Source organism: Cetorhinus maximus, chromosome 5 (genome assembly GCF_964194155.1).
Source record: "Cetorhinus maximus chromosome 5, sCetMax3.hap1.1, whole genome shotgun sequence".
Classification (NCBI taxonomy): domain Eukaryota; kingdom Metazoa; phylum Chordata; class Chondrichthyes; order Lamniformes; family Cetorhinidae; genus Cetorhinus; species Cetorhinus maximus.
The window spans coordinates 98,050,076-98,071,805 of record NC_135883.1 but is presented as its reverse complement, the minus strand read 5'-3'; the positions used below and the strand labels follow the sequence as shown (position 1 = coordinate 98,071,805).

Sequence of the window (21,730 nt, the reverse complement as noted above, 5' to 3'; positions counted from 1 at the left end):
TGAGGCCATTTGGTAGAACTTAGAAACAAAAAGGGGGCACTCACATTGTTGGGAGTCTACTACAGACCCCCAAACAGTCAGGGAAAGATAGAAGGGTAGATATGTAGGCAAATCTCAGAGAAGTGTAAAAATAATACCGTAATAATAGTAGGGGATTTCAACTTCCCCAATATTAACTGGGATAGACAAAGTGTGAAAGGCTTAGAGGTGGCAGAATTCTTAAAATAGTTCCAGGAGAGCTTTTTAAGCCAGCACATAAAAAGCCCTAAAAGAGAGGGATGGTGCTGGGCCTAGGTTTAGGGAATGAAGCCGGGCAAATGGTAGAAGAGTCAGTGGGGGGGCATTTTGGTGATAGTGACTACAACTCAGTAAGACTTAAGGTAGCCATGGAAAAGGACAAAGATGGACCAGAAATAAAGATTCTGAATTGGGGGAAGGCCGATTTTAATATAAGACAGGATCTGGCCAAAGTGGACTTTTGCCATCACCTTTTCTGACACATCATATCAAATGGCTTTTGGAAATCCAAATAAGCAACAGCTACTGGTACCCCTTTATCCACCCTATTTGTTACATCCTTAAAGAGCTTTAATACATTTGTGAAACTATTTTCCTTTCGTAGAACCTTGTTTTCTCTACCTGCTTGTATTATGATTTTCTAAATGTCCTGCCACTGCGTTCTAGAATAGTAGAAAGTCAAGAGGCTGAAAGGAGGGAGGGACTTAAAACAATCACAATCATTAGAGAAAAACTACAAGGAAAAATAATGGGGCCAAAGGCTGACAAGTCCCTTGGACTTGGTGGCCTGCATCCTAGGGTCTTAAAAGAAGTGGCTACAAAGATAGTGGAAGTATTGTTCATAAGCTTGCAAAATTCCCTAGATTCTGGAAAGGTCATAGCAGATTGGAAAACCACAAATCTAACACTTCTATTCATGAAAAGAGGTAGACAGAAAGCAGGAAACTACAGGCCAGTTAGCCTAGCATCTGTCATTGGGAAAATACTAGAATCCATTATTAAGGCAGGATATTTAGGAAATCATAATACAAGCAGGCAGAGTCAACAAGGCTTTACAAAAGGGAAATAATTTTACAAATTTATTAAAGTTCTTTGAGGATGTACCAAACAGGGTGGATAAAGGGGTGCCAGTAGCTGTAGCTTATTTGTATTTCCAAAAGCCATTTCATATGATGTGTCAGAAAAGGTGACTGCACAAGGTAAGAGCTCATGGGGCTGAATTTTCCCCCCCGTTAGGGGGGATGTTGATGGACTGGCGCGCTTCCAGTTGATGCCCCCGATCGGAGGCACGGCGCCATTTTACATGGGTGGGCCAATTAAGGCCCACCCAGCGTGACGTCCGCAGGGAAGTGCTATGCACTCCCTGTACGGGCAGGGATGGGGGGAGGGATTCCTAAAGTCAAGAATGCGTTCTTTCGCGCATGCGCACGAATGAGCGCACTTGTCTCCCTGAGATTAAGTGCAGCCTCAGGGAGATCGGTTCTAAATGTAAAAAAGCTCAAAATAGAAAAATAAAATTTCCCTAACATGTCCCCTCATGTGACAATGTCATATGAGTTGGGATATGTTCATAATTTCCAAAAAAACTTTATTAAAATTTTTAAAACGCTACATGAAACCTCATCCCGCCCGTGGATGAGGTTTCATGCTTTTTCTGAAGCCCACCAGGGCTCCCGGCCTGCCCTCCAACCTTAAGGTTGGACAGGCAGGTCCATTAATTACTTTAATTGCTCTTTCAATGGCCTCAATTGGCCATTGACAGGTCGGCGGGCGCGCAGCTGATTTTTCTGCGCCCCCCCCTTCCTGAAAATTTAAATGGGGCCTGGTGACATCGGGAGTTCCGCCCGACGTCATCCCACGTCATTTTACGCGTCGGCGAGCAGGCCCCGCCCCTGCTGGTAAAATCCAGCCCATGGTGTTGGGGGTAATAAATGAATAGAGGATTGGCTAACAAACAGGAAGCAGAGTTGGGATAAATAGTCATTTTCAGGTTGGCAAATTGTACCAACTGTAACACAGAGATGAGTGTTGGGGTGTCAACCATTTACCATCTATATTAATAACCTGGATGAAGGGACTAAATAGTCAAATTTGCTGATGATACAAAGATAGGTAGATAAGTAAGTTGTGAGGGGGATACAAAGAGTCTACAAAGAGATATAGATAGGTTAAGTGTATGGCAAAAAATTGGCAGATGGAGTATATTGTGGGAATATATGAGGTTGTCTACTTTGACAGAAAGAATATAAAACCAGGCTGTTATTTAAATAGAAAGGTACTGCAGAATGTTGTGGTACAGAGGGATCTGGGTGTCCTTGTACATGAATCACAAAAAATTAGCCTGCACTTACAGCAAGTAATTAGGAAGGCAAATGGAATGTTGGCCTATTTGCATGGGGAATGAGGTATAAAAGTTGGGAAGTCTTGCTATAACCGTACATGGCAATGGTGAGACCATGCCTAGAGTGCTATGTACAGATTTAGTCTCCTTACTTTAGGAGGGATATACTTGCATTGGAAGCAGTTCAAAGAAGGCTTGCTAGGCTGATTCCGGGGATAAAGGAGTGGTCTTATGAGGATAGGTTGAGCAAATTAGGCCTATGCTCACCGGAATTTAGAAGAATGAGAGGTGATCTTATTGATACATATGAGATTTTGAGGGGGCTTGACAGAGTAGATGCTGAGAGAATATTTTCTCTTGTGGGAGAACAGTTTAAAAATAAGGGGTCTTCAAATTAACATAGGGATGAGGAGCAATTTCCTCTCTCAGAGGGTTGTTAATCTTTGGAAATCTCTTCCTCAATGAGCAGCGGAGGCTGGATCATTGAATATATTTAAGGCTGAGTTAGCGTTTTGATCAACAAGGGAGTCAATAGTTAGGTGGACAAGCATGATTGTGGTAAAGCCACAATCACATCAGCCATGATCTTATTGAATGGCCGAGCAGACTTGATGAGCGAAATGGTCTACTCCTGCTCTTATTTCTTATGATCTTATGACATGACATTGGAAGAGGAGATTAGAAATGATAGAACAACATCTAAAATAAAAACACAAATATTAAAGAAACTAATCAAACTCAAAGAAGATAAAACTCCTGGTTCGGACAGGTTGCATCCAAGCATTCTAAAAGAATCTAGTGATGAGGTAGCAGAGACAAATACTACACGCCTTTAATAATACATTAGAAATGGGTGCAGAAAACTGGCAAATATCCTACACTCTAGATAAATTTAAGAAAAGAGGAATAATATGAGCAAGGAATCTCAATCAGTCAGCTTATTATTGGTAGCTGGAAAAATAATGGAATCCTTGCTAAAGGAGCAAAAGAAATATAGAAACCAAAGATATAATAATGAATTAAAAACAGAAAGTGCTGGAAAAACTCAGCAGGTATGGCAGCATGTGTGGAGAGAAAAACAGAGTTAACATTTCCAGTCCAATATGACTCTTCTTTGGAGGAGTTGGGGATAAGTAGCAGGATGGATAGCTCGCTGGCTAGAAAACAGAAAGCAGAGATTCATTTTAAATTGAAAATCTAAATTTTAGATCAAAAATAGATAATTACAAGGAATTATGTTTTGGGAAGAAAAATAAGGAGGTCACATATTAGACAATAAGAATCTAAGTGGGCTAAAGGAGAAAAGGGAACAGGGAATACAAATCATTATAAGACGTGGCACAAATCAATAAGGCCATAACAAATATAAAACAAGCACTAGGCCTATTAAAAAGGTAATTAATTTCAAATTTACGCTACCCATCCAACCTTACGGTTGGCGGGCAGGCAAAAACGCCAAGCAGCCTTTGCACTTTTTAGGAAACCACATCCTGCCCGTGGATGAGTTATTACAATAACAGTATTAGGTCAATTTAGTATTAGGGTGGAATATGATGACACTTTCTAATACTTGCCATTGGTAGTATTAGGAGGGAAGTCTCTCTGATGGGAAAGAATTGACTTAAGAAGGTAAAGTTAAACTGGGCCAGGTTATTTACAGTAATGATCAGTAAAAGTAAATCTGACACCAAGAAAGTGCTAAGAGAGCACAAAGTGGTCTTTGAAGAAGGAGGGCCAAATGGTAAAATTACGCATCACATGGCCGAAGTCAAGATAAAGGACAACATACAGCCGACATTTTGCAAGGCTAAGCCAATGCCTTATGCACAGGTCAAAGCAGCAAGTAAAGAGGTGAATGGTTTAGAAATAACAGGAACAATTAAAAAGATGAAGATAGTGAATGGGCTACACCCATTGTGGTAGCTCAAAAAGCAGACGTGCCCATTCAGATTATTTCATAAGACAATAAGCAAACAGTAAATAAGGTGATCAAGGATGATACTTACCTGCTGTCTACCAGCAAAGATTTGTTTTTCAATTTAGCCAATGGGAAGGTATTCAGTAAGATAGATTTGTGAAATACATATTTGCAATTATAACTAACTGACAAGAGCAAGGAACGGTTTACCATTCATACACATAAGAGGTTGCACCAGTATAAAAGGTTACCATTTGACGTGTCTACCGCTCCTGCAATGTCCCAAAGTAAATCAAGTACTTAGTGGGATGAAAGGAGTGTGCTGCTTCTTGGATGACATTCTTACTTGGCAGTAAGGCATAGAAACAGCACATTGTAAAATTAAATGAAGTCGTTAGATTGATTTCAAGAGTATGGCATCAAAGCTAAAAAGCACAACTGCTGCTTCATGGTGTCAAGCGTAACATATCTGGGTCGCCAAATAGACGGTGAAGGTATCCGCCCAACGGAGGAAGAAGGTTGATGGAATTTTGAAAGCAAAGAGACCAGGCCAAAAAAAACTTAGGCCAGAATCTTCTGTTCGGCATGCAGGGGCGGGCCCCACATGCAGACGCGTAAAATGACGTGAGGTGACGTCGGACATATGTCCTGATATCACTGCGTGTCATTCCAATCTTCAGTTCAGCGGGCACGCATTGGAGTCGGCTGCGCGCTCACCGAACTGTCAAAGGCCTATTAAGGCCATTAATTATCTAATTAAAGTGATTGTCAGGGCTTCCTGTCCAACCTTAAGGTTGGCGGGCAGGGGAAGAGCCCAGCGGCCTTCGCATTTCTCATGAAACCTCATCCACAGGCGGGATGAGGTTTCATGAAGGTTTTATAAATCAAGTAAAAATTTTTATTAAAATTCATAAACATGTCCCAGCACAGAGCTGTCTCAGGGAGATTTCTGTGCTCTTTCACACGCACATGCAAAAGAGCGCAGGCCCCGACTCTCCCTCCTCCTCCCGTCCGCACAGGTAGCACTGAGCACTTCTGGGTGCACGTGATGCTGGGCAAGCCTTAATTGGCCCGCCCACGTAAAATGGCGATGTGCAGCCGATCGCAGGCGGTGATCGGCTCCGCGCCCACTCCTGACCAGCTGCCCGACGGGGAGAAAATTCTCCCCTTAGAGTAATAGGCAACAACCCCTATGAATGTTCTAAGCTCATCCTTGACTTACAGTGGACTCCACTCTATCATCTGGTTAAAGATGGAATAGATGTGGAGTGTCAGAAAGCATTTGAAGAAGTGCAGAAAGTACCGGCTCGAGCTGTTGTTTTGACCCACTATGATCCCAAGAAAACATTGGTTTTAGCATGCGATGCCTCACCACAGGGGTTAGGTGTAATGTTATCTCACTTGATGGCAGATGGTGTGGAGAAGCCTGTAGCATATGCTTCACGTGCTTTAACAAAGTCAGAGCAAAATTACTCAAGTTGAGAAAGAGGCATTAGCGATCAAATATGGTGTTACCAGGTTCCACAAATACTTGTATGATAGGGAATTCTCTTTGTTAACTGATCACCAAGCTCTTATGATCATATTTGGCTCAAAGGGGGTACCATCCCTCATGGCAGCATGGCTTCAGAGATGGGCATTGATTTTGATGGTCCATCAGTATGATATTAAATATTGTACATCAGCAGATCGTGTAAATGTGGACATTCTTTTGAGATTTCCCATGAAGACTGATTCTTTTCTAGCCAGAGTTATCTGTAAATTACTTTGCATACACAAATGACATGCCAGTGTCTGCCCGAGATTAGTGAAGAAGCTCAAAAGGATGTATTGCTCAGTAAAATGTTCAATTATGTCAATAATGGTTGGCCTAAAGAGTGTGATAATGAGAAATTGCAGGAGTATTTCACAAGTAGAAATGAACTAAGAGTGGACCAAGGCTGTCTCCTATGGGGTTTCAGAGTCATTATTCTGCCAATATTTAGAGAGTTTGTTAGAGGAATTTCATCAAGAACACAAAGAGGCAGTCCGTATAAAAGCAGTAGCAAGAAGCTATTTTGGGTATACAAAGGTAGATAGAGGTACTTAAGAGAAGGTGAAAGTTGTGAAGTGTGTCTCAGAATGAGAAATGATCCAGCCGAGGTTCCTTTCATTCCATGGTCAAACACAAGGAAACCACGGGAATAAGTATATGTTGATTTCTTTGAAGTGGAAGGAAAAAGATTACCTTATTGTGGCTGATAGCTAAAGCAAGTGGATAAATGTTGAGTGTATGCCCAATACTGCAAGTGCCAAAACTACTGAAGTTCTGAGAAGTTAGTTCACAATTTATGGATTGCCAAAGGAGTTGGTGTCAGGTAATGGTCTATGGTTTACATCAGAAGAGTATGAAATATTTCTGAGTTAGCATGGAGTCAAACACACTCAAATGCCAGCACATTTTTAAAAATGTATTAATTAATGGGACGTGGGCTTCGTTGACTGGGCCAGCATTTATTGCCCATCCCTAGTTGCCCTTGAGAAGGTGTGAGGTGCCTTCTTGAACCGCTGCAGTCTATGTGGTGTAGGTACACCCACAGTGCTGTTAGGAAGAGAGCTCCAGGATTTTGACCCAGTGACAGTGAAGGAACGGCAAAATATTTCCAAGTCAGAATGGGGAGTGACTTGGAGGGGAACTTCCAGATGGTGGTATTCCCATCTATCTGTTGCCCTTGTCCTTCTAGATGGTAGTGGTTGTAGGTTTGGAAGGTGCTGTCAAAAGAGTCTTGCTGAATTCCTGCAGTGCATCTTGTAGATGGTACACACTGCTGCTACTGTGCATCACTGGCTAGGCCAGCATTTATTGCCCATCCCTAAGTGCCCTTGTTCAGAGGCATTTTTAAGTCAACTACATTGCTGTGGGTCCGGAGTCACATGTAGGCCAGACCAGGTAAGGACAGCAGGTTTCCTTCCCGAAAGGACATTAGTGAACCAGATGGGTTTTTACAACAATTGGCAATGGTTTCATGGTCGTCATCAGATTTTTAATTCTAGATTTTTATTGAACTCAAATTTCACCACCTGCTGTGGTGGGATTCGAACCTGGGTTTCTGGAATGTTAGTCCAGTGACAATACCACTATGTCACCGTCTCCCCGCAAGAGGTTTTTGTGAAGAGGTCTTTGCACAAGTATTTGCTAAGTGACAAACTAGGCAATAATTTCCGTGTTGCTCTTCGACACAGGCTAGACAATTTTCTGTTCTCTTACAGAATAACCCCACAGTCTACAACAGGTTGCTTACCTTAGTGTCAGTGTTTAAACACATGCCCAGGACAAGGTTGAGCTTGCTTAAACCCGGTGTCAATAGTAAAGTAAGAGAAAAGCAAGACAAAGTGAAGATGAGTCATGATACACGAGGCATGAAACTTAGAGAGTTCAGTGCAGATCAGGTCATGGTGATAGGAGTATGTGATCGGAGTTGTTGTCAGGAGACTAGGTACATATCCAGTGAATATAGGAGAGAGACTCTTTCAGAGTTATGTAGATCATTGTTTGAAACAGGAAATCTAACAAAGAGATGGCATGATAAACCTCCTATAGTCCAAATTTCTCTTACCGTCCAAAGTGGAAGTCAGAAAGTGAAAGTCAAAACGAAACTGAAAATTTGCCTGTAACACAGAATCCACCAGTAGAGCAAAGTGAGTCAGAGTCTTTGATTAAAACAAATCAATCAATGTCACAGTTCCAACTATTAAGTGGAGTTGGTAGTATAAGTCAAAGTTCAGGTTTCACACAGTCAGAGATGTTGAGAGAGCAGAGTCAAGCTAACGGAAATGGAAGGAGGTATCCACAGACAGAAAGAAAAAGAAGCCAGATAGGTTAATTGAAAGTATCTCGGAAGTGAGAAGAAAAAAAAGTTGCTCTTTTCTTTATTTCTTGTCAAATGGTGTTTTTGTTAAACGTTGTCAGTTGTCTGATTTGAGGGTGACGTCCACTCAGTCATGAGTTTCTGCCATGGGTCTTCAGTGACTGAACAGACTGATTTTCAACCCACAGCTCTTTAAGCAGATGGGGCAGAATGTTCCACGAGGTAGCGTTTTGTTAAATGCACACTGATGTTAAGGAATAACAATTTTTATTACATGCAAATTACTGTAGCAGTATCAGTCATATTTATCTTGGTTGTGATTACAATGAAAACAAGTGGGCAAGCCAAGTTGTTAAATTTTCAGGTATTGTTGATGTTGAATTTGTTGTACCCTATTCTGATAACTTATGTACCGTGAATGTCAGCCTATAAATCGACCCGTGAAGCCTTGAAAAATCCCTCCAAAAATGGATGCCAACTTATACACCAAGTATAAAAGTGAACGGCCAGCATAGCTGGTCACCATCTTTGTCATTCGCTATGTGGAGTTTGTGTGAGCATGTCTCAAACTCCCATGCATCTTCACAACAAAGCTGATATCGCCTGCCTGATCCCTGGCACTCAGTGGTTTTATACGGTGGGTCGATTTATATGCCACATTTTGTACCATTTTACATTTTAGTGTAAAAGTTTTATTTGAAGTGGGGAGCAAGTGTAATATATTACAAGATGTGAGCATTTTCTTATATTGCCCTCGCTGTTGGGGAGGTGTAAATGAAGTTAGTTCAATAATGGCTGCCTACAGTTGAGTACGTGTTAGTCTTAGTGTAATACACAACAACATCTTTGTTAGGTCACCCAACAATCTTTAAAACTCAAGGGATTTAAGCAACCTTCACTTACAAAATAATCCTTGACGCCCCAATATTATTCTGTTGAATCTATGCTGTACCCCTTCCGAGGCTAATATATCTATCTAACCTGAGGTTCAGTGCCCAAAATTAAACACAGTACCCCAGGCGGGGTCTGAACACAGCTCTGTGCAATTGAGGCATCACTTCCTCACTTTTATATTCCACTTTTGATTATTTTTTTAATATAGCCTTAAAGTGAGTATTCAATACACAGCCATCCATCCAGATTGAGAGGTCTTGTGGCGTAGTGGATAGCGTCCTTGCCTCTGAGCCAGAAGCTCCGGGTTTGTGTCCAACATAGGACTTAATGGCCAAGGAAAGTCCATTCATAATGCAGCCAAGCAGGTTGACTACCAACCTGCAAATCCTTCCAACACATGTGAATGGCAGGCGATAAGAGCAGGGGAGCTTCCTGATCAGCCATCTGATGGAAAGAATGTTGGAACCTCTACCATCACTATCCATAACTCCAAACTACAACAAGCATGTAGAAGTGCATGGTGCCACAATAACTCAAACTCTCCGAGTGAACTGTAACACAACAACACATCATCCATGAAGAGTAATATCCAAAGTCAAAGAAGAACAAGCAAGTGCTTCTTCAAGACTTCTTTAAACAAAAGGAAAATACTTTAGTCACTTTTTAACTCTTCTGTGGAATTTTGATTAGCTAAGTAATAGTTGTTTGTAATATGTAATAGAATCTGTGCAATATATCTAAGTGTAGGGTTAGAAATTAAATTTGTTGCTTGAGTTTGGAAGCAGGCTCTAAAATTCTCAACTTTGTTCACCGAATTCCTCTATGGTATCGCCCCTCCCTAACTCCATAGTTTTCCAGCCTTACAGCCCTCAGAGATTTCCAATTTTTTTGCTCTATCATTAGCGGCCTTGACTTCAGCTGCAACAGCCATAAGTTTTGGAATTCCCTCTGTAAACCTTTCTGCTTGTCTCCCATCCTACAAGCTCTTTCTTAACATGTGCCTCTTCTACCAAGCCTGTCCTATTTACTTAAATGGCTTAATATCATATTTTGTTTTATAACTGTTTTAAGGAAATGCCTTGGGCTATTTTAGAACATAACATTCATAAGAAATAGGAGCTGGAATTGGCTATTTGGCCCCTCGAGCTTCTCCAACAAGATAATGGCTGATCTGATTGTGATCTTAATTCCAGTTTCCTGCCTGTCCCCCATATCTCTTCACTCCCAGAATATCAAAAAACTGTCTAACTCAGTCTTGAATATATACAATGGCCCAGCCTCCAAAGCTCTCTCAGTAAAGAGTTCCAAAGATTAATGATTCTCTGAGAAAAGAAGTTCTTCCTCATCTCCGTCTTAAATTGGAGACTCCTTATTTTTAAATTGTGCCCCTAGTTCTAGATTCCCCCACAAGGGAAAACATCTTCTCAGCATTGACCTTGTCAAGCCCATCAGGATCTTAAATCTTTCAATCTGATCACCTCTCATTCTTCTAAACTCCAATGAGTATAGACCCAACCTGCTCAACCTTTTCCCACAAGACAATATCTTCATCCCAGGAATCAGCGGAGTAAACCTTCTCTAAACTGCCTACAATGCAAGTACAACCTTTCTTAAGTGAGGAGACCAAAACTATACATAGTACTCGAGGTGCTTTACTATGTTAATTGTGCTATATAATCAAGTTATACAAAGCACCGTCTTAACAGCTCAGCGTTGGGAACGAACTTACTGCTGGTCCAGCCTTTGCACTCTCCTCAATTCTAGATTCTACTCATGCCACTCAACAGCTCACCTTTTCTGTTATCTCTCCTAAGTTCCCGGTCTTGCACTCCTCTATTTCAAACTCTTGGTCAACCACCTTTCTTTGTTCCACTCCCTGGCCAGAACTTTTCGCTCGTCGGGCAGGTGCGCGCCCGACCTGAACGAGCATAAAATGACGTGTGATGACGTCAGGCGAGCGTTCCGACATCATCACGCGATATTTTGGTCGGCATGCGTGCGCGGGATTCAGTAGCGTGCCAGCCGACAATTAACAGGCCTATTAAGGCCATTAAAGATCTAATTGAATTAAATTTTTCGCTGCCCGTCCAACCTTGCAGGTGGCAGGCAGGCGAAAAGGCCGAGTGGCCTTTGGGTTTTTTAGGAAACCCCATCCACGGGCAGGATGAGGTTTCCAACAGTAATTAAAAATTAAAGAAAAATGTCAACATTTCATTCATAACATGCTCCTACTCATGTGACAGAGTCACGGGGAGACTTTTTAAAAACATTTTAACATTCTTTATTTTTAAAGTTTTAAATCTTTAGCTCCCTGTGGCAGCTCTATGCTTTCATTGCGCGCACCCACGCAATGCATGTGCAAACCTGTGCGCTCGCCCTCCTCCCCCTTCACACAGGCAGCACTGAGCATTGCAGAACGCATTTCACGTTGAGTGGGCGATAATTGGCCTGTCAGCGTGAAATCACGGGCGGCGGTCGGCTTCCCAACCAATCCCGCTCGCCCCCGTCAAGCCCACTCAGTGGGGACAAAATTCTGCCCTCTGCGCAACACTGGCCAATGTCAGGACAGTTAGCATTAAAACCAAATTTCATATTTTATGAGACCATATGGGCAGGATCTTTCCCCCATCGGGGGGTTGTGCAGGAGCAGGCGCAAGCAGGCGGGTACCAGTTGGCGCCCCTGCTTGGGGGCGCATCGCCATTTTAAGTGGGCGGGCCAATTAAGGCCCGACCAGTGTGTCGTCCGCCAGGAAGTGCTATGCGCTCCCTGTGTGGGTGGGTGGGGGGATTCCCTGAGCTGGAAGTGCGCTCTTTCACACATGCACACGAAAGAGCGCACAGATCTCCCTAAGGCAAAGTGCTGCCTCAGGGAGATCGGCTCAGGTTTGAAAGTTTCAATAAAGAAGGGGAAAAAAATTACTGACATGTCCACTCATGTGCCACTGTCACATGAGCTGGGACATGTCAATTCCTTTCATTTAAACATTTTATAAAAATTTTAATACCCTCATCAAACCTCATCCCGCCCATGGATGAGGTTTCATGTTTTTTCAGAAGCCCGCCTGGGCTCCCGGCCTTAAGGTTGGATGGGCAGGTCCAGTAATCATGTTAATTACTTTATTAATGGCCTTAATAGGCCTTTGACAGTTCTGTGGGCATGCAGCCGATTCGGCTGTGCGCCTGCCCGAACTGAAAATCTAAATGATGCGGGGTGACGTCGGGACACACACCCGACATCACCCCGCATCATTTTACGCCCTGCCCCCCGCTCGCAGAACAGAAGATTCTGGCCTATGAAAACTGATATGGCACCTTCTATCCGAGTAATACACTTTTTCAGGATTAAGGCTGGAAATTAAGAGGGACAGTCATCTTACAGTCAGGGTTCAACACAAGCAAATAAAGTATGATGCAAAGGAAAGTTCCCTCCACAGTGAAATAACTTCCATTACCCTAACTTCAAAACTGCACCACCCATTGCATCAATGTGGCAGTTTCATTTGCCACAGTAGACATATTTGTGGTGTCTCAGAGTGATACTGCTAATTCAGGACCAAATTATCAGTAATTTGCTATCTACTCATGCACATAAAACTGGCTAAAAGCAACCAAAACTCATTTACTTTGAACTTTTGCATCATTAAAGAGAAGATATTTTCATTCTAACTGTTCTTCCTCCTCTCTACATCCTTATTTTGCATCATCACTCCATTGAAATCAAGATGCACTCTAGCTTTATCTCATTCTTTCTCAGGACTAAGGTTCTTCTTATTTCAGCTTTTCCTACCTCCTGCAATCCTCAGGCTTTTAACTTCCAAGCTTAGCATTACAACTTAATACTTACTGGCTTATTTTGCTTTCTTCTTGACTTTTCTCAACCTTAGTAATGTCCTAGGCTCCTAAATCAAAAAAAAAATTATTTTGGGAACAAAACTCTCTAACTGTGGATTTAAAGCACAATGCACAAGATGCAAAATGGTATGCATTACATTGTTAACAAATGAGGGCAACAGTTACACAGAGAGGGTGATGCATTGGTCGTGAAACCTCACTGATCTATTACACTTGCTTTATAATGATGCAATCATTCTCAATGCCTATGTTACATATTTTTGGGCTTACATTTTTTTTTCTGTAAAACAAAACCTTTACACTCCAGTCCTGTAATGTTGCTGCATTAGATCCCTTGACCAGAATTTAACCTTACAGGACCAGAATGCAATGCTGAACAGGAAGAGGCAGTAACCATAATGATGATGGTTTGCTGCAGCAAAGCAATACAAAACATCTAAGGTTATGATTCCAACATGAAAGCTATGAAACTGAAAATGGGACACTGTATCCTAGACTTTTCAATTTACCGTCAACAGTAATTTATTTGGGGTTACCAAGGTTTTGCAATCAAAAATATTAAATTCTGATATCACTGGTGGCTGTAACAGACTCCCTTCCATCATTATTCTCCATATTTTTTATATATATAATATGACAGATAACTTGGGAGTGTTTATGAACACTATAATGGCTTTGACAATTGTGGAAACCACTTGAGGTTCACTCACAGTAAGCACTCCCTACCACTGTTTGATTTATTTTAATAGATTTTGCATGACCTGACAGTCTATACTACCAGTCATCCTGTTTATCAGCCAGATCTCTCGCGAGATGAAGCCCTGCACAATATGCCACCTCATTATACGGCTGACTAACATGGACCCCCTTCCATTAGAGATAATACAACTTTGCCAGCCCTAATATGATTAAATTAAATGTATTATTTATTCTGTACTTGACTTAATTCTGTACCTAGGCAAATGCTTTACCTTGAATGCAAGGCTAAAATTTGGGCATTTTTGATTAGTTAACTATGTCAGAAAACAGCATGGGAATATATTCTCTTTTCCTTTAAGGAATGCTGCCCAACCTTTCTATACGTCATGCCTTTATTATCACTACTTGTTTAAATGCCTAATGTACAGAATTTTAGGTGTTCTAAAGTAATTAAACAAAAAAGTACCAAATAAATTTGCCCCAAAAAATGTGAATGAAGGTTAGTTAGTCTAAAGTATTCAATCAGCCAGAGTGCAAATGCTATATTGAAGTTGCTAAGTAAAAAAACTTACGTGTATAGGAAAAAAATTAATCAAAAACTTAAGAATGTTGTCAAAATTGTCACTGAACCAAAATATTTCATTGTTCCTTCACAGTTCTTCAGAGTTCTGAATTTGAACAAAATGAAAATGTTCTTAGAAACTTTCCTAAATATGATGGGAATTTATTTTAGAAGATTTATCGCACATTTGGTTTTATAAACTGTCTGTATGTCATGTTGAACACCAATCTGCAAGGAGACAACTAACCACAACAAAACCACAACCTGATGCATTTTTAAAAGTTAAAAGAAATTGGCATAGCTATTACTTCCATTTAAAGGGAGGAGTTTTAAAATTTATATCTGTCTATGTAGGAGTCTCTCATATATATAAATACCAGCATTTATCCTTTTGAAAGCACTTCTGCATCAGATGTCCCACGATTTCAGGGGATAATCTATTGGGGATGAAAAACTGAAATACGGCTCTGGAGGCAAAATATGCTGGTATGTTGTACTTCAATTTTTAAACAGGCAAGAAAGTTTGGTGCCAGATTTCCATTAGTTTTGTCTGAATTGGCTTATTAGATTTGTATTGCTCTCCTTATGCAGTTGTCTGTATGTGTGTCTGATCTTGGTCTGAAACATGGGCACTAAGAAAGACATGATCCAAGGCACTGTCCAGTGATATGTCTTAAATGTGGCCCACTCAAGGCTTGTCAGTGATTTTCAAGATCACTATCTCACAGGCTATCTGACAGAGGGAACCATTTTCAATTTCTTGCTTTCTCAGGCATGCAATTTAACATTGAATTTTATTATTCGATTGCATTTTTGTTGAAGTCATCTACATCATTCCTTCTGTTAAAGAACATAAACAAACTTCTATTGAAACTTTTTCAGATTCTATCTGCAAACATGATTTTAAAGGAAATTGGTGTATTTCTGGCATTCATGTCTATTAGTCTGGTGTATGGAATAGGATATAAAGGATACAACCAATCACCCTATAATGCAAAAAGCCAGGGTAAGTTTTCATCTCATTTGGAAACAATTATTTGAGATTTCTGTGGTTTGCACTAATTACACGATGAATAAAGTTAGACAAGTGTGCTCTGTAGTATAGTGCAGGCTGAAGTTACTGGTTTACTTTTAGTCTGAGTAATACTTTTCTTTTTTTTAATCTTATAGATGCCCCAAATTAGTGAAAATGGCTTTGAGCTCTGTCCATGCCCAAATAAATCAGCTGTCAGGGTGTGCACAAATGTGATGTTCATTCATTCATCTTACAAATTTTATATAAATTATATAGTCCATTTCACAACCTCAGGGTGTCTCAGAGCACTTCACAGACAGTGAATTACTTCCTTTGTGATGTGGTCCCTGGGAAAAACTGAATAATTTAATGTTAAACATAATAAATATATTCTATTCACTTCTCAGCCATGTGACCAACCCACAATATTTTATCTAAAGGAGGTTTCCTAATTCTACAAGGTGCCCCCGTACTGACCTGACCAGAGGTGACGAAAGGTTGCTACTCTTCATGTGGGACCTTTAGGATCCCTGTGGTCATGACTGCTGGGTGCTCCAGCCACAGAGAACCCGGCTGCAAACTGCTACAAGTAAGCTGCTGGCGAAAATTGGTTGAAAGTGAGGGCAAATGTGTTGACAATCCAAAAGAGGTCAGCAGGTGCTGCACCCATTACAACCCTGCCACCCCCATGCGGATAAAGTTCATAACTTCCACTAATCCATGGGAGAGCAGAATGCAGAAGGTGACGGACCCCTTCAAAGCCCTATTCATTTGATCCATTCATCTCTCCATTATGGAGCCTGGAGACTACATGGCAGCTATCTGAGCTTCCACTAAAACTGCAATGTGTGATTGCATGAACACCTGCTGTGTAAGGCCACTGCAGCATCACTGGAGGTGATGACACTAGCCTAGGTAGACGGGACTATGGATGGATGCAGTCATCCTTATTCTCTCTTTCTCCCTTAACTGCCAACTCTTCCTTGTCGGCTTCACCCGCCATTTCTTGTGACGTCACTGAATCTGAGCAGTCAGTTTAAAAGCTCAACGTTCCTATTCATGTGTCTTCAGAGAATTCACACTATTACAATATACCTGGGACATCAAAACAATACAACAGAGGCTGGATGTGGACTCCTGCACACTCAGCCGTGGTGCTACAATTCCATGGGCAGAATTTTGCCCTTGGCGGGGGCAGTCGGGAAGCCAACCACCACCCATGATCAGGCCCGGAAGGCAATTTCATGTTGGCGGGCTAATTAAGGCCCGCCCAGTGTGAAACGCGAGCGGCAGTGCTCAGCACTGCCTGTGCAGGCGGAGCTAGGAGGGTGAGCTGGGCAAGCACAACCTTCGCATGCATAATCTCCCTGAGGCAGCTCTCTGCCTCAGGGAGAAGATATATGAAAAACAATTTAAAAAATAAAAATGTAGTGAAACATGTCCCCTCATGTGACTCTGTCACATGAGATGGAGCATGTTATTAATGAAAAATGGAAGTTTTTATTTTACTTTTATTTGCTTTTGGAAACCACATCCCGCCCGTGGATGAGGTTTCCAAAAGAGTGCAAAGGCTGCTTAGCGTTTTTGCCTGCCCACCAACCCTAAGGTTGGACAGGCAGCGAAAAGTTTATTTCAATTAACTCTTTAATGGCCTTAACAGGCCTTTTAATTGTCGGCGGGTGTGCTGCTGGCTCCAGCATGCGCCTGCCGACTGAAATATTGCACGATGACATCGGAACGCTCGCCCGATGTCATCACGCATCATTTTACACTTGGTAGGGTCAGGCGCACACCCGCCCGCTGAGCGAAAAATTTTACCCCATGGTACTGCTTCCAATACTTTTACAGCTATTTATCTGACTTCAGCAGTTTTCTTTTCATGCTGTGCCATCAAAGTCCTCATCTCTGTCCCCTCAGCAGAGCTGGAGAGGACCTCACCCTCTGACAGTTCGATACTGGGCTGTCTCTGCCATTTGTAGCTGCTGCTGCTGACTGCTGGTGCTGGATGTTTCATCACATGCAGAACTTTCTAGCTCACTACCTCAATCAGTGCCAGTACCTGTCTGGTGTCTGGAGGAGTGGGAGTACATTCTCAGAGGGATTGATCTTCTTCAAAGTCTGTCCAAATGCAGGAGTCTCTTGTGTTGGCAAGGCCATTAAAGAAATCAAAAACGGGGAATTCAATCTTGCTTTAAGTGCAGTCAGGAAAATCACCAATGTGGCTTGATTGCCTGATTCTGCAGGTAATTGGCAGGGCAGCCAAATATTAATGAGGCCCAAGAATAAAATGGCATGAGTCTCACACAAACAACATTATGGAGTCTTGCTGGCATTCAGTCATTTCAGGTCTTTCTTACAGACCATGAAGCCTTTCTCTGAACCAAAGACTTGTTATATTTTATTCAAGCTAGGAAAATAACCTACCATCATTTTACAAACTGAGGTCATTCAGAAGCTTATGCAATCATACTCTTTGTTGTTATTTTTCCTTCAGTCCACAATGATATAATTGAAATCCCACAAAATAGTTGCTCAATGGTTCAGAGAGTTTACCGAGGGAGTAGCTGAACCAGGACGATTGCAAGTCTTTGCTGAATATGTTGATCTCAGTCAGGGCAGCAGCAGAACGATACACTTGGTCTCAATGACAAGGAAGGGAAAAGCCATTACACACATCATACACTTAGCTGTCTAGAAATATACAGACATGTCCATTTTTCTAGTCCTCTTTCTATGATGCTGGCATTAAAAATATTATATTCTGTTTATTCAGTGCATATCTCAAAGTCTTGATTATTAGCCAAAAAAACAGAAAAAGATAACCCAACAACAAAAGACTGCTTATATGTCACAGCCTGGGATGTACCACTTTCCCCACCCCAACCTTTGAGATGCTGAACTTCTATTAACTACCCATGCACATTTTCTGGAAACCTATTCAAGAATAGCACAGGCAAGCATATGTGAGATTCTAGCTTGTCTGCGGTGTTAACTGGAGAATGTTAAGACCCATGGATGGAAGAGAGCATTTTGTTTATAAATCAGACTAAAAGGAAAATGTATCATGTTTCTAAAAGCTTAGTATAATACAATCAGCTTTATGTAAAACAAATAAAACTCACGGGGCAGAATTTTGCCCTTGATGGGCGGGCGGGCCCCACCGGCTCAGCGGCGGACAAGCAGCCGATCGCCGTCGCCAAAACGGGCTCTGCCGTCATTTTAGATAGGCAGGCCAATTAAGGCTCGCTCAGCGAGCCACCCGACGGGAAGCACTATGCGCTTCCTGTGCTGGGTGGGGGGGAATTCCCCAACTGTCAGAATGCGCTCTTTCGTGCATGCGCGTGAAAGTGCACACATCTCCCTGAGACTAAGTGCTGCCTCAGGGAGAGCGCTGACAGTGTTTGAAACTTTAAAAATAGAAAAATAAAAAAATTATTAACATGTCCCCCTCATGTGACAATGTCACACGAGATGGGACATATTAATAAATATCACAAAAACTTTATTAAAGTTTTTTAAAACAGACATGAAACCTCATCCCGCCAGTGGATGAGGTTTCATGTTTTTTCAGAAGCCCGCTGGGGCTCCTGGCCTGCCCGCCAGCCTTAAGGTTGGACAGGCAGGGCCTTTAATTGGTTTAACTACCCTGTCAATGGCCTCAGTTGGCCATTTACAGGTCGGCGGGTGGACAGCGGATCGCGCTGTCCGCCCGCCTTCCTGAATATTTAAATGGGGCGGGATGACGTCAGGGGTTCCTCCCAACGTCATTCCACATCATTTTCGCGTCGGCGAGCAGGCCCCGCCTCCAGTTCGCTAACGGAAAAATTCTGCCCATTGTTTTAACTCAGTGCTGCTGTTCTAGTGTATTTTTTTTAAAGTGTTTTATATTAATTTGAATATGCCTATGTATAAAGCAAATATAACATTAATATGCATAAATATACGCAATCTATTTGGAAAAAATCCAAAGTGATAGCAAAAATTATCATTTAATCCTATATTTATAAAAATGCAATTTAATTTTGTTCTGCTATTTTTGATGTAACTTAGAATTTGTTTTACTAAAACAGGTTATGAATTGAAAGGTCTTCACTATCAGAGTCTTGAGGACAATGCGAAGGGTATCACAGGTAAGAAACTGCAATATTCAAATAGGGATTTAATATAAACCTTTCCTTTTAATCAATCATGTGTAATTGAAGAAATATTGTTGAGTTATCTCCCATGTAATAACACTGAATATCAGGGAGGTTGTATTGCGAGTTAATTAATTGTTAGTCCTATTTGACATAAAAACTGAAAGAAATAAAGGCTCATTCCAAGTTTTTTCCATCACCAACTTCAAAGTATAATTCAAAGATAATTGATTAGAAAATCAAATGGATCTCTGTAACACCAGATCTCCATCCATATAGTCTTATCACATGTAATTCTAGTCAGAAATTCGATGGGCACACTAACTGTATTTTAGCATCAATGCTGTACTTACATAATCATTTAGACATCCACAAAATTTCTTGTGAATTTATGATTTGGAAATTGGACTGAAATAACAACATTCAAGGTATTATGCATGGCCTTAAGATGTTTTTGCACTTTTCAATTTGCACCAAGGATGGGTAGAGGTTTTTCATTACCATTCTCAATGATGATGTTTGGATGAACGTTCACTTCTGTCACCAAATTATCTACCCACTCATGTAAAATGAACATCCAGGGTTGCTAAGGACTTAAAATATGCATAAAAGCAAATGTAAAGAATGATGTGAGAAAATTCCTTCCACAACTTAAGTAAATTTGTCAATTATTTAAACAGTTTTGTGACTGTCATTTACGTGTCTGTGGCAATTGTGGAAAGTCTTTTTTTTTGAACAACTGCAACAGTACCACAATGTTTGGGAATCCCCCTATATCTATATTGTTTGAAGTAAGAAGAGAACGACCCGCAAAGGGGGTCCAAGGAAGGTTGGACTGGACTAGAGATGGTCTGCACCAACCCTCACATGCACATTTACAGACTGAAGGGCATCCATCTAAAACTCTCATGAGCAACGCTTACACAAGCTACCATTCAGAAAGAGGGCTGAGCCTAACTTATGTCAAATGCTGCAAAAGTGACCTGCAGCCAAACTCATCCCCAAGCATGTCATCTCAAAATTCTTCAAGGGGGTCACTGGCAATGTCAACTGCCATAGGCAATCCACAGTACACAGGCGCATAAGATGTGTGGCTGATGCCCTGTTTATTCAAGGGCCAATTTCACCTTGTCTGTAGACAACCAGCAACACCAGAGGGCTGTGCAATTTTGCCAAGTAGCAGGATCCCTGAAGGTCAAAGGATTATGGTAATGGATTTTTTAAATTCTTTCATGGGATGTGGATGTTTCTGGCAACGCCAGTTTTTGTTGCCCATCCCTATTGCCCTTAAACTGTGTGGCTTGCCGAGCCATTTCAGAAGGCAGTTAAGAGTCAACCACATTGCTGTGGGCTAGACCTGGTAAGGATATCAGATTTCATTTCAGAAAGAACATTAGTGAACCACATGGGTTTTATGGCAATAAATGATAATTGTCATGGTCACCATTACTCAGACTAGCTTTATATTCCAGATTTATTAATTCAATTTAAATTCCACCAGATGCTGTGGTGGGATTTGTACCCATGTCCCAAGAGCATTAGTCTGGGCCTTGGGATTATTAGTCCAGTGATATTACCACTGCAGCAACATCTCCCCGAGTGCATTGGATCCGTGTGGTCTTACATGCTTCATTTTCTACGTGGATCAAAAAGGATTGTCTCTCTAAATGTTCAGCTTGTTTGTTAAAGTCTGATGAAAGTCAATTTTGCTGTCAATGTCTTTATTTTAAGGCATTCCAAGGTACTACCACAAAGACAAATATCAAGGTGGCTCTTGACTGTACAAAGGAACTGCGATTCATCGCTCTTTCGGGGTATCCCAGGGTGCCAGCTGAAAATGAAATCTGCCCTAGCCAAAATCACATGGCATTCATCATGACTGTGGTGTGTTATTCTTCCTCGTCTTCCCCAGCCTCTCCATAATCTTTGAAATATCAAATATGCCATCCTACTCCATTGCCTCTGTTTCCAATGCCATGTGATTGTCCTCGTACTGTTTCATTTCCATCTGTTCCAGATGCAACAAGCTCACTTTCAGAAGCTTGTCTTCTGCCACCATACGCACCCCTGGATTCTCCCAGGGATGTCACCCTGGTTCCCTTCCCACCCATTTACATGCATCTCGGGGACATTATCCACAGGAATGGATATCATCAGTTTCTATGTGTACGTGAACAAATATACCTACCTGCCCACCACTTGTCTGAACCACATCATTATCATTATGCTGTTAAGACCGCTAGTCGGACATCAAATTGTGGAAAAGTCAAAAGCTCCACTAACTGAACACTGGGACTACTGAAGACATCATATATTCAGTCACTGCTATAAAACTCCTCTCTGTTACTACAGATTCCATAGCCCCCGCTGGCCAGACTCTCAGGCAGAACCAGACAGTTTAATAATCTTGGCATCCTGTTTGACCCAGAGCTGAGTTTCAAACGCCA

At 41.5% G+C, this 21,730-nt stretch overlaps 2 protein-coding genes across 2 annotated transcripts in view; one reads left to right on the top strand and one right to left on the bottom strand.

Annotated features, from left to right (window-relative positions):
* nt5dc1 (5'-nucleotidase domain containing 1) overlaps positions 1-21,730 on the bottom strand; it is a 644,476-nt gene that overhangs the window by 458,340 nt on the left and 164,406 nt on the right. The window lies entirely within an intron of this gene.
* LOC144680416 (uncharacterized) overlaps positions 1-21,730 on the top strand; it is a 137,729-nt gene that overhangs the window by 74,894 nt on the left and 41,105 nt on the right. The window contains 2 exon segments of the mRNA XM_078541384.1: positions 15,015-15,138; positions 19,218-19,277. Of these exon segments, the coding sequence (XP_078397510.1) occupies positions 15,015-15,138; positions 19,218-19,277 (184 nt within the window).